This window comes from Chelonia mydas, chromosome 7, assembly GCF_015237465.2.
Source record: "Chelonia mydas isolate rCheMyd1 chromosome 7, rCheMyd1.pri.v2, whole genome shotgun sequence".
NCBI classification, from domain to species: Eukaryota; Metazoa; Chordata; order Testudines; family Cheloniidae; genus Chelonia; species Chelonia mydas.
The window spans coordinates 123,017,524-123,030,770 of NC_057853.1; the positions used below are offsets into that span (position 1 = coordinate 123,017,524).

Sequence of the window (13,247 nt, forward strand, 5' to 3'; positions counted from 1 at the left end):
TCTTAAAAGTATGAAATTAAAATTAGAAGTTAAATTCAAAGAAATGAACAGACATCTCATTTCTCTTTCTTAACGCCGGAAATTTTGACACTCACCCTGTCTTTTTTTTTTTTGTTTCGTTTTCCAGAAAAGTACCGTGCAGTGAGCAATCAAACTAGCTAATGAAAGCACATCAATTACTGATCCCCTTATGTTGCATAAACATCGGATGAAGTGCCTGATTAAACGTGTAGCACTATGAGTGGAAATGTGTCAACACTGTCTAACTCCAAGGGGTTTAAATGGAAATTTTTTAAATTAAATAAATGGCATGATGGTAAACAGAGGGCAAATGGAGTGCAGCTGCCCAGCCCCCACCAGTTCTGCCTCCTCAGCCCCCACATCTGCCCAGATCCCTACCCCCCATCAGCTGTGCCCCCTGGCTCACCTGCACTCCCGCTGGGTTCCTTCACCACCCATCCTCCCAGGCCGAGGGCAACTGCAGCAGGGCCCCCCCAGATCCTTCAGGTAGCGGGACAGCTCCTGGGGCTCTTCACTCCCTCCTCCTTCCCAGGGAGGGTGCTACAGAGAGGGGGAGCTGCAGAGTTCTCCCCCCCCGCCCCTCCCTTCCTGTGAGAACAGGCAGAGCTCCCTGCTTCCTGCGCAGCTCTGATTGGCTGCTCCTCTCAGGTGGCATGGCAGAGCAGCTGCCCCCCACCCCACCCCCCAAGTCGACTGAAGAGCCATGCAACAAACCATACATGTGTTTGAGGGGCCTTCAAAATCCAAGGCCCTAGGCTGCAACCCCTAAAGCCCCTGCATTAATCTAGTCCCCTCCCTGGCTACCTTTTCATCTGCCTTGCTGTCCTGGCTACCAGGAACAATCATCCAAAATCTACCTGTGAAGTCTCCACCCTCACCTCCTTCAAGTTACTCCTAAGAACTCTTCTTCAGCACTGGCTACAAACAGGAGTGTATCTGCCCTTAATTAAAGCAAAACACAAAGCTCTGAACCCACAAGGCCCAGACAGGCTGAATGAGCCACTCCCCCACCTCTGGAATGTTATTTCCTCACTTTCATTGCAGGCTGCTTGGGGCAGGATCCCATCTAGTTCTCTGTGAGTTGCCTAGAATACCTGTGAGTGTGATAAAACACAGGACAGACACAGAGACGCTCCTAGATCCCTGTCAGGTGGCCCTGGGAGAGCATGACCAACCCGATGGTGGGGATATCACTATTTATCCCTGCTATTAGAGTAGTGCCTAGAGCCCCAAGCAGGATGGGGCACCATCGTGCTAGGCGCTGTACAAATCCAGTGCAGAAAGACAGTCCCTGCCTCTAGGAGCTCGCCATCTAAATTAATGCAGCATGAATTTAACCCTGTGTCCATGGGCAAAAACCCTCATAAACATCTTGTCCCATTTACACTCAGACCCCCTGTGGGAGGAACTCTCTCCATTTCCTCCTGGATTCAGCCAGGATCCAAGAACCCCAAGCCCTGAAATGACCCTCTAGGCATTTAACTGAAACCCTGTTTGATATGTTCCAGGCATGGCCACGTGTCCCCTCTGCAGAAGAAAGGGTAGCGCAGCAGCTGAGCCAGCACTCACCACAATACCAAGAACACCAGGCAGCCTCACCCTAGCTGAGTCCCAAGGGCAGGTCCTGGCTCTTCTCTTGGGACATCCCTGTCACAAGGGGCTTAAAGCAAAGAGGCTGACGTGACCTTAACAGCTGCAGCATCGCAAGTCCCTCTTTCCTAATACCTTGTTCCTATTAACTCATCCTCTCTGCCCTTTTCGCTTCACCCCACCCCAGACCAATAATACATTTTAAAACCCACAAAAGCACACACAGAGAAAATGGAAAAACACAGATAACTTCGAAAAAAAGAGGTAACCAGCGCCCTCTCTGATCAATCTGCTCACATGCTGCCTCCCAGACTTACACCCTTTGTCTATGTCGCTTGTGTAGACTGTAAGCTCTTCAGGGCACAGGACATCTCTTCTTGAAGTGTTTGTTCAGTGCCTAGCACAATGGGGCCCTGATTCTGAGTGCAGCTCTAGGTGCTACTACAATGCAAATAGTTCATGCATTATTGAGAAGAGTGGCCTAGGAATGCTCTGGAAAGATAACATGGCTCCTAGGACTCAGTGAGCTAGGGCAGAGCTCTCCAGTGGCAGCAGGATTTCATTTCAGAGAACTGGATTCCTCGAGTGAAGCTCTCAACGCAACCTCCACCCAAAAAGACCCTCTCTAATACAATGACAGTTACTAGCTTCTGGTTATGAAGTTTGCACAGAGATCTTAGGAACAAATAAGAAAGTTTTGCTTCTAGGCAGGAAATCCCCCTTAGCACACCTTTCTGATTTACACTGATCTCTGATATACACCACATGTGTCCCCTCCTTCCCTCACCCACATTCGCAATGGTTCTGTTCCACATTTAAGTGATGAAAAGTTAAGACCTGTGGTTACAACTTCTATGAGAAACTTCATTTTGAAGGGCTGCTACATTTCAACTTTATTGCCATGAGGAAAACTGAAGAAACAAAAGCCTTCAGTCATTCCGTCATGAAAACCCCTAGTGAAGACATTTAATAAGTGGAAGTTTTCTGCCACAAGTTGTTGAAATATTGACCTTTGGGCTAAAGCAGCGACACTTATTTCTACAAATGTTTTGTATGAACGATCCATGGTTTATGCCGTACAGTTAGTTTCTCCAGTCTGCATCTCCACAGACTGAGATAAAGACAAAACTCTTCCCTTGAGATTTGTTAGGGTAGCACAAGATCAGGGCTGCTTTAAATAGTGAAACCCAGAGATGAAAGAAAGACCCAGAATAACCCACCTCCCTGTATGTAGCAGAATTCAAGAGTGTTGATCTGAGTGCAGATCAGATCAGGCATGGGGGGGGGAACGGACGGACTGGCAAATATGTCTGCTTTTTCCATTCAATACTTCACCGTTTGACTAGCCCTCTCCAAATTATTGTCTTTTCTACTGATCTACCACTGGGATCTGTCTTTCTAAATTAATTGGTTTCCTAAATAATTACTTATGGAAAATCTTCAGCTAATGGCTCTTTTAAGTCACAGCTAGAAAAGGTATATTTTAAAAAACAGACACAAATATTGTTACTTTTTTCCTATTTGTATTCATTATATTCCACTTTCTTATTTAAATAATGCAGGATCGAGCTTTGCCACTGACAGTTTCCTGAAGTTTCTTTGCCTGAATTAATGCTGTCCAAAGGGAAGGAAAAATGCTTATAAAAATATTTCAAGGGAGAAAAAAATTCTAAAGAAAAAGCCAGAACCACTAATACAAAAGCAAAGTGCTGCAATTCGCAATTTTTAATTTTAAGGTACTGAAATGCTTTTTATTATCTGATTTTAATGAGGAAAAGTAAATAAATGTGGACAATTGAAAAATTTTAAAACCCTTTAAAAACAGCAATTATTAATAAAACTTCACCTTGCCACTCTTTTTGGAGTGAGTGATTTCATTGGCATTATTATCACATGAGGAAGGGCTGCAAGATCTGGCCCAAAACACAGGTAAGATTTGAACCTATGCGACACACAGGCAACACGTGGAATTGGCTAACATCCCAAAACACCGAAGATTATTTATGAAAAGGCAAACATCGTACCTTTTAAAAAAGGAAACAAAAGTAACCCTACAATCACCTCTCAGTGCTAGCTTCACACCAGTTAAATAATGGAAAATGTCATGGGGGTGGGGTGGGGGAAATATGTGAAAATCTGGAGAATAACTGAACCAAGGCCAGTAAGCAGCCTGCCTTTATGGCAGTCAAATCATGTCAGACGAATGTAATTGCTTGTTAGGGCTGGATTACAAACTGTAGTCAGTGTAATAAATAAATGAAGTCAATTTAATAAATAAATTGTAGTAAAGCTTAATTAATACCTTAATTGTAGTACAGTACTAAATCCTTCTCTGGCATAACTGCTAGAAACAATGGAGATAAACCAGCGATAAATCTGGTCCAATGTCTTAAAAAAATGTCAGTAAACAGAATTAAATTCCAATAGGCTGGAACACTCTCAAGCGGACTGAAACATGCAGCCCTAAACAAAAGGAAATAATGAACAGCAACGGATGGGGCTGGCGAAGGTGCCGAGCAGTGTTAAGTCTGGTCTCATTTAACATTTTCATTAATTATCTGGAAGTGGAGTAAACAGCAGGCTCCTTGCTCTAGCAGAGGATGTGAAATTGGGAGGCGTGTGAACGCCCGCGCGGGTAGAGAAATGAGGCGAAGAGGCCAGAAACGTTAGAAACGTGGGAAGGAAAAGGCAGAGCGGGCTGAGAAACGGAGGCCGGGAGACTCAGCAGCAAATCGAAGTGGGATTTTTTTCTGCTTTCTTTGGTGAAAAAACAAAACAAAACAAGAATGATTCCAGCGGGCTCCACGGCTGGCACGCCGCAGCCAGGAAAAGGCGAAGGGACCTGGACGGAGAGATTTGCCCCCTTGCTCATGGCGGGTTTTGACCAGCTCTCTAACCACCAGAAGATGAGACTCACCCTCGCTGCGCGCAAAGCGACCCCGGCCCGGACAGCGCGGAAAGCGGCGCCGGGCCAGGGGCGGCGGCGGCCCGGCAGCGGGTGCGAGCACCGCAGGGGGCCCAGGGCAGTTCTGGTTCGGCCTACGAGGAGCACCGGCCAAGAAGCCGCGGCGCCGAGACACCACCGGACAGGTGTGAGCCTGACGGGGCCAGCGCCCGAGCCGGGCCCCGCAGTGCCGGGAACAGCCCCCCCCTCGGGGTGCGGGGAGCCGAACCGGGGCCGCCGTGCCGGGAACAGCCCCCCCTCGGGGTGCGGGGAGCCGAACCGGGCCCGCCGTGCCGGGAACAGCCCCCCCCTCGGGGTGCGGGGAGCCGAACCGGGGCCGCCGTGCCGGGAACAGCCCCCCCTCGGGGTGCGGGGAGCCGAACCGGGCCCGCGGTGCCGGGAACAGCCCCCACCTCGGGGTGCGGGGAGCCGAACCGGGCCCGCGGTGCCGGGAACAGGCCCCACCTCGGGTGCGGGAAGCCGAACCGGGCCCCCGGTGCCGGGAACAGGCCCCACCTCGGGGTGCGGGGAGCCGAACCGGGCCCCGCAGTGCCGGGAACAGGCCCCACCTCGGGGTGCGGGAAGCCGAACCGGGCCCCCGGTGCCGGGAACAGGCCCCACCTCGGGTGCGGGGAGCCGGAGAAGAGCGAACGCGAGGCCGGGGCTGCAGAAGGGCGCCGGGGAAGGATGCTCAGGGCTGAATCTGCCCCTCTGGGCTCCGGGCTCGCGGGGAGGGCACCGCATCCTGCGGCCGCTCCGCGGGCAATCGGCTGGGACAGAGCGAAGCGCTGGGAGCCCAGGACCCTTCCCAGCCGCCGGATGGACCCCCGCGGGGGCGGCAGGAGCCCCGCAAGGGAGGCTGGCACCGCCCGGCGCTCCGGCCCTGCCCTGCCGGGGGCTCTTTCGGCTGCCTCTGCCGAGCTCCGAGCCTGCTCGCCGCCCGAGCCCTGCTCAGCAGACACCCCAGCGCCAGCAGCTTCGGCTGGGCCAGGCGGACAACGCGGCTGAAAGCTGCGCCCCGACACCACCCCGATGGGCGCCAGGCCGCACGGGGGCTCCGGGCCAAGCGGACAAGCCCGGGGACGCCTCGGCATTGAACCTGCGGACTCGGGGCCCTGAGAGGAGCATAAGGGCTGCCGGAGCGGCGAGACCCACCCAGCCCTGAGTGAAGCAGGGGCAGTCGGCGCCCGGGGCAGCGAGCTGGTTCACAAGCCAAGGGAAGTGAGGCCGAAGGGCGCGTGTGTGCGAGCGTTACTCGGGGTGATGGAAACAGGCTTCCTACCGGACAGCGGGTTTTTTTACCCGGCATCCAGAAAGTATCGTCCGGGACCTCCATCCCCCTACACACCGCCCAGAACCACGCACCCCTGCCCCCCTCACCACCACTGTACTCTCAGCAGACCCCCAGAACCACACACACCTGGCCTCCCTCCGACCCCATCACAGCAGAAATAAGGAGAGTTAAAGCACCGACCAAAACCAAGGGCCGGGGGTCCATTCTCCTGCCCGGCCCAGCCTTCGGCCCGCAACACCCCACACCGGTCCCTCCCCGAACTCATCCGGGCGTCGGCGGCAAAGGAGCAGGAACCAGGCTGTGACACCCGTCCCCGTACCCAGGGCGCCCCGGGGGCCGCTGGCCGCCCTGTGGCCCAGGGCCTGGAGACCTGCAGCGACTCACCCCCCGCAGAGCTGCCTGCCAGACACACGGACCGGGTCTGCCCGCTGTGCCGATTCCCTCCTGCCGCCCGGTGCAGCCCAGCCGGCCCCACACAGACACCCCGCTTCCTGCCTCCGGTCCCGCTCCCCAGCAGCCGGGGTCCCGCGCACCCCCCACAGCCCCAGCCACGCCGGGCGTGTCTCGCCGCCTGTGCCTCTGGCGCACACCGACCTCGGTGCCGCGGGGACCCGCCGCGCCCTCCCCGGCTCACCGTCCTCGTAGTTCTTGAGGTAATAGTCCGGGCCGGGCCCCCCGCGGCTCTTGGCCGGGTTCTTCAGGTTCTGGAACTGCAGGAAATCGGTTCTTTTCCCCGCGAAGCGCAGGAAGGCGGGAGCCAGGCCCCGGGCCAGGGTCACCAGGCGCCTGGAGCTGGGAAGGAGAGAGTGAGGCGCTGAGGGGGGAGCAGCAGCGCCGGGCGCACCGGGGGAGGGGGCAGGGCTGGCTCGGGGTGCCCCGGACCCAAACACCACCTGCGGAGCAGCCCCCACCCGCGGGGGGTCCCGGATCTTGGAGGATCCCACCAGCCCCGCTTCCTCTTCCGCAGGATGCAAGGCCGAGCCGGTCCCTGCCCGGCGCTGGCCGCAGCCCCCGCTGGAGCCTGGGTCTGCTCCGGGATAACGCGGGAGTGGGGGTAACCCGAGGGCAGGATCGGGCCCGAGGCATATTCCTGGCCAGGAACTTCTGCAGGGGTTAGCCTCGGGCTGCTCTGATCCCCCAGAAGCCCGCGCAGGCCCGGGGACCCCCGAAGGGAGAGAACTCCCGCCGGGGCACTGCACCGAGCCCAGGCGAGCCGCTCGCGTCTCATTCGGGCTTTAAAGACCTTCCAGCGGCCCCGGCGCGGCTGCAAACCCACCTGGGGACCCCTCTCGGGCCGGAAACCAGCCCAGGAGCGGAGCGTGGGCAGACCCACTGCATCTCTCCCACTGCGCCCGGCCCTGCTCGCCTCAGCCCGGCAACCGAAGCCCGCCTCGGCAAAGATGGGGGCACCCACCCGCTTCCCCGGGAAATGGCCAGCTGGTCCCTCCCCAGGACCCCGGCGGGCCCGGCCCTAGCGAGCCTGCCCAATTGCGGCTGCCAGTTCTCGGGGGCGCCGCAACTTGCTAGCGCACAGGCTGCCCGGTCCCTCGGTCAGTGCGCGCCCCGCGCCGTGCAGCCGGCCCGGCCCGCGGACCCTCCCCTGGGCCCGGCTTGGGGCTTTCGAACCAAACCTTGTCTCCGCGCTTCGCCTCTCCGCCGCTGCCGGTCCCTGGGACGCCGCCCGGGCGCTCCGCGGAGCAAAAGGCGAATCCAGGGGCGGACACGGCTAGCCCGCGCCCCGGGCCGGGCTCCCGCTGGCGGGGCTGCGCGCCGGAGCCAAGCGCCCAACCCCGCTTTCCCAGGCGCGTGTCCCGCCGTTTGTTCGCCTGGCTACCCCTTCGCGTCCGCGGGAACTGGAACTGAGCCTCGGCGCGATGGGAGCGGGGCCCGCGGCAGAGACACCCCGCTCCCCCGCAGACCTCCGGCCTGACGGCCCCCGGGAAGGGAGGGGGCGCTCCCCGGGCGGGGCTGCCTCCTCCGGGCCGCTGCAATTCCACATTGTCTGGGCGAACGGCGGGCAGTTACATCGGAGGGAGGGTTTTGCCCTCGGTCCCAGGAGCAGCCGGCGGGCGGGCGAGCCAGCCCTGCAGCCTGAACCCAAACCCAGTTCCCCGCCCGGCAGGAACAACCGGCGGCTCGGTGGGCCGTCCCCTCTCGGCTCCCTGGCTGCGGCTGCTGGCTCGGCACCGCCTGGTGCTTTCTGCGGAGGCTAATTGCTGCGGAGAGGGAAGCCCGACATTTTTTCAGTCATAACTGATAAGTTTCTGAAATGCCTCCTCCATTGCAACCATCTTAATGGGAACCACGGCTTTGCCCCTCCGCCACAACGAGCGCCGGCCGCCGCGCAGAGCCGGCCCAGGGCTCTGGACCATTCGCTTGGCTTCTCTCGGGGACTGTGCGAGTGGGGAGCGGGTACGCGAGGGGTGCCCAGGGAGCGCCCGCCTTACCTTAAGAAGTCGAGCCAGCCATCATGGATGATGGAGGGGTCCAGCTGCAGGGAGAGGAAGTTCTCACTGGTTACCCTGACAGGGCTCTTGGTGTTCACATCGAGAAGAATGAGAGTCCTTCCCTTCACACCTGAAGGTTTCTCTGCGGGGAACGTTCTCCTGTCCCCTGCCTGGGAGGAAAGGGAGAGGTGCGCCAGCAGAGCCAGCCAAGGGGCCAGGAGGGCGAGGAGCCCCGGGGGGCAGGAGCTGGGATAGGGCATGCTGAGCAGCAGGCACCCCTCTAATTAAAGCTCTCTTTCGGCAGGGGCTCGCTGGTGGCTAATTGTCCTTATCTAAAGTGCGGGGCTCGCTGCCTTTTTTTGCAATGTTTTGGTGCTGGTGGAGGGGAACTCACGCCCCTGTCCAGCCTTTCCAGCAGCCGGTGCCAAGACTCCTTGTTAACCAGCACCGCCCCTTTAAGAGATGTAGACTGCAGACATTTTTAACTTTTTCAAGGTAAGGGAAGTCTCCTGGTTTAACCCTCTCAGTTCAGAGCTCAGGAATCTATCCAGGAGGCCAAATGTAACCGTGGCGAGTTCGAGTTGTTTTTATTTAATTTGCATTTGCTGGACAAGAGCTTAAGGTACAATGTTGGCTGAGAGAGACACAGGAGAGCGGGTCCAGTGACCCCGCCACACCAAGCCGGGCTGCGTGCTTGCTACAAGCCTTGCACACACGTTCTGAATGCATTTGCAGGATCTTTGGGCAGGGGACTCAGTGTGATGTGTGCTGATGTTCGCATTGCTCTGCGCCAGGAGGGTGAAAGGAGCCCGCTCCGTGCTGGGTGAGTGCTGCGCTCGCTCGTCAGGCAATATTCCCTCCCAACTTTTAAATGAATTTGCTTCCGCCATCCTTACTACCTTGTGCATTCAGTCTGAGCCACAGAACTTTACTGGTACAAGTATTTGTGGAAAGTGCATGTCAAAAGTCTTGTGCCCTGGTCTTGTTATCTGTGTTATGGCCGCACGCACACCCAACGTGTCTTTGCATGCACACAAGTATTCATACCGGAGATGCAGGCTCAACTATTCAGCCAAGGAACAGAAACAAACACTGCCCGGTCGATCACAACAAATCAACACAAGGCAATCAATAAATACTGAGTATAATAAGGGGATCAGACACACACTGAAAATTAATAATTTCAACTGATGAATAAATTGCAGGGGGTCTCCAGGGCTGGCTGAGCTGGAAACAAGGCTGAATTAATCTCTTTATTCGTTTGGAATTATTAACTCGCTGGGATTCTCAGATTCATAGATTCTAACCACTGAGATCAACTCGTCTGTCCTCCTACATAACACAGGCCAAAGAATTTCACCCACCATTCCGGCATGAAGCCCAATCATTCATGGTTAAGCTAAAAGATAGCTTTTTAGGAAGACTTGCCCAGTGGCAGTGAGAGTGGAAAGACCCCAAGCGATGAAGAAGTTACCGCATGGCAAATTTAGCAAAGAAAGGCTGGAGATGAAAAACAGGCCTAGCTGAAACACCCCTGAGTCCCCACTGCAGGGGAGATTGCCTGGCCCACCATCTCCCATATTCGGAAGGAGCCCTTTTGATTTGCTTCTGGCAGCCTCATGTTTTGGAAATATGCCCCAATCCTGCAATCGCTGGTCATGAGAAATGTTCGCTCTCTTCAGTGAAAAAAACCCTCCCTGGTTGTACACAACAGAGACATACAGTAAGAAGAAAAGGAGGACTTGTGGCACCTTAGAGACTAAGCAATTTATTTGAGCATAAGCTGTAGCTCACGAAAGCTTATGCTCAAATAAATTGGTTAGTCTCTAAGGTGCCACAAGTACTCCTTTTCTTTTTGCGAATACAGACTAACACGGCTGCTACTCTGAAACCATACAGTAAGAAGGAGTCCTTGCCCTGTTCACAGTCTAAAGAGATCAGAGGAGAAAGAGGGGGGACACTTAAATAGACACAATGTGTATAGACATAGCTACTTACTGTATAAAATATCTCTAAATCGATAAAGTAAAGGCCAGCTGTCTCCCGGGAGCCTCCCTGCCGTCAATGGCTGGTTGGTTTCTCACATGTCTGGTGGCAGATCGAGCTATCTATGGGTTTAGACTAACCCGTACCCACATCGGAGAGACTGAATAAACCCGAGAAGCACATGCCTGAATACAGTGGAGACGCAAACCAACCTGTTCCCTGTGGCTCCCTCCAGTCTTTAGCTCAACAACCTACTAGTGTGTGAGAAACCTACCAGCTGTCCTCACCAGGAGTTACTGAGTTACTGTGTTAGCTAACTGGAGCTGAGAGTAGAATAGAATCAGCTCTGTCGTCTGGACAAGGCCTCATGCCTTCCCTGTAAAACTGATCAGCCATAGGCAAGTTGTGAGGAAGCGGGACTGTTCTTAATGTTTCCTCTGAATACTGTAGGGGTGCCTCAGTTTCCCCTAGCCATTTCTTAAGTCTCTAGGGGGTGGGATAAGGGGGTGTAATGGTTGCAGAGCAAAGGGCCGGGGTATAAATGGCCAACACTCTGTCTCCTGACACAAGTCCATAGTGGATTTCATGGAGGCTAGTCTCCACTGTCAGAAAGGTGTGTTTTTACATGGGGATAGTGTCATTTCCCCTACAGTCCTGGTGGAGAGGAGGATTGGGTAGTTTCAAACCTCAGTGTAGTTAGTGGAGGTCACCTACACACACATACTTTGGCTAGCTATAGCAAGGTAAAACCTATCCCTGCCTTGTCTCCTCTAGGATTTTACAGGTAGCTAGCACTATCGGTTTGGCTTCGGGGTAGGTTTTTGTTCGCCTTGTTAGGGCTGTGTGGTTTAATTGTGTGGGGTTGTTTTGTTTTTGTGGGAAGGAAGGAGGGCAGCTAGAAGCTGTCTGAGCTCAGCAGAGCTGGGAATTGGTTCCCTGTTGCACTGTCACTTTCTGAGCCTCTCTCTGCGCTGGGCCATACGGAGTTATGGGGCACGGCCCACTGCCACTCTTTGAACTACGGATTTATTCCTTTTGAGCAAGCCAGGACTTGTTGGCAGCGCCAGCTGCCTCCTCGTACCGGTGCGGAGAGAGGCGCCAAAAGGAAAGGCGAGGGAGCTCTCGGCAGGGAGACGGGCACTGCCTCTGTCTTGCGGTAACACCCAGAGCCCCGCAGACGGCCCCGGAGAGCTACGGGCGCTTCTCACCGGACCCAGGAACAGGCGGTCCGGGGCCCAAAGCAGGTTAGAGGCTAAGGCCGGGGATCAGACGCTGCATTACCCAGCGCCCAGTTCAGTGCGCGGGACACAGACCCTGGCCTGCCCCGCCTGCCCGGCGATAACTGCTCCGTGCCCCACGGCCGGCCTGGCTGCCCAGGGCAGGAAAGGGATGGTGCATACACCCCTCTGCATGGACACCCGCCAGGCGTCCCACTCGCTCCCCACAGGCCGCACGGGGCCGCGCTCCCGCCGTCGGAGGGCAGCCGGGAGAGGGTCTGGCAGGATGCTCGGGTTCCCAGGCTCACACAACGGACGGTCCCCCTCCCCTGCGCACCCCACCCAGCCGGGGCCCTGCGCGCAGCACCAACAGCTGCCGAGCACCGGGGCCGATCCAGCCCTGTTGCTGCGCTGGAGCAGCGCCGGGCGAGGGGGAGAGCCCCGGGGACGGCCCGAGCAGCCCCAGGAGGCCGCGCCGCCTTCCCTGCCTGCTGGGGCCGAGCCCCACTCCTTACACCAGCGCCCGGGGCGGGCTTCGCACCCAGGATGGCGGCTCGAGGCCTGACCCCTGGGACTCCTCCCAGACGCCGCTGGTCTGTGAAGAGGGTCCCCGCCCTGAGCACATGCTGCCCCAAGGGGGGGTCACCGCGGCACGAGCAGGGCGCCTCCCCAGCCCGAGGGGTCGGTGCAGAGCCCCGCGGGGTGCATGGGCACGGACGAGGCCTCCAAACCTGCACTGCCCGCAGACCCGAGGGGGCTCCAGGCAGCCCTGCCTGCCCCTGCTGCGCAGTGGACTGTGCATCTGGCCCCCCGGCACAGAGCCCGGCTCCCACCAGGCGCCCGGGCGGGGCAGTCCCAGGCGGCCGGCAGCGGCCGCGGCGCCGCCAGTGCCGCGCTTCCCCGGCTCACCGTCCGCAGGCTCTCCCGGGGCTCGCCCGAGCCCGAAGTGTGGGTGCAGAGCAGGGTCCGCAGCGCCACCTGCCGGGCACTGCTCCTCGGCGCAGCCCTGCCCGTCCATTGCACGGGCCAGCCTGGCACGGGTCAGGCCTGGAGCTGCAGGGAGCCGGGTCATCACTGCACAGGGAAGCAGCTGCCATCCTGTTCCACCCGGATCGCCCCAGGCTCTGGGCGGAAGATGGGCCAGGAGCCCTCTATTTCTCTGCCCCACTGGAAGTGCCCCCTGCCCGGCCCAAGGCCCTGGGCTCCCTGCTGCAGGACCCAAGGTCCCAAACCTCACCACTGTGCCACCCCGGCGCACTGCAGGACCTGCCTTCCTCCAGGGACCAGGGCACACCCGCAAGAGGGACAACGGTCTGCCGGGGCACTTCCCGCTGCCCCAAGCAGGGACCAGGAGAGACCTGCGGGAGAGCCGCTTAGCGCCCTGCTCAAGCACCAGTTGCAGGCTAGGCCAGGCTCTCTCGGCCAGGGTGCTCCAGCCCAGGTCCTTGTTTATGGCCTGCGAGTCACTGCACCCACTTCTGGGGGGTCCCCGGGTGCTGTTACTCCCGGGGGTTCCCGGTGCTGTTACTCCCGGGGATCCCCCCATGCTACTACTCCAAGGGCTCCCGGGGGTTCCCGGTGCTGTTACTCCCGGGGGTTCCCGGTGCTGTTACTCCTGGGGGCTCCCCCGGTGCTATTACTCCCGGGGGATCAGAGCAAGGGCAGAGTGTAATTCCCCCCGCCCCCCAGCTCTCCCCAGACCTGTCAGCAGCGCAGACACTGCTGCCCAGGGCACTGGCCTGCGCTTT

General features: G+C 57.7%; 1 protein-coding gene across 2 annotated transcripts in view; it reads right to left on the bottom strand.

Annotated features, from left to right (window-relative positions):
• Positions 1-8,676, bottom strand: part of HPSE2 (heparanase 2 (inactive)) — a 280,559-nt gene extending 271,883 nt beyond the window's left edge. The window contains exons 1-2 of one of the 2 annotated variants that reach the window (XM_043552473.1): positions 8,297-8,676; positions 6,484-6,641 (exon numbers count right to left, since the gene is read on the bottom strand). In XM_043552473.1, the coding sequence (XP_043408408.1) occupies positions 6,484-6,641; positions 8,297-8,556 (418 nt within the window). In that variant the 5' untranslated portion in view covers positions 8,557-8,676. The remainder of the gene's footprint in view (positions 1-6,483; positions 6,642-8,296) is intronic. The other variant, XM_037905356.2, reaches the window with a different exon arrangement.
• Between the last annotated feature and the right edge of the window lie 4,571 nt (positions 8,677-13,247).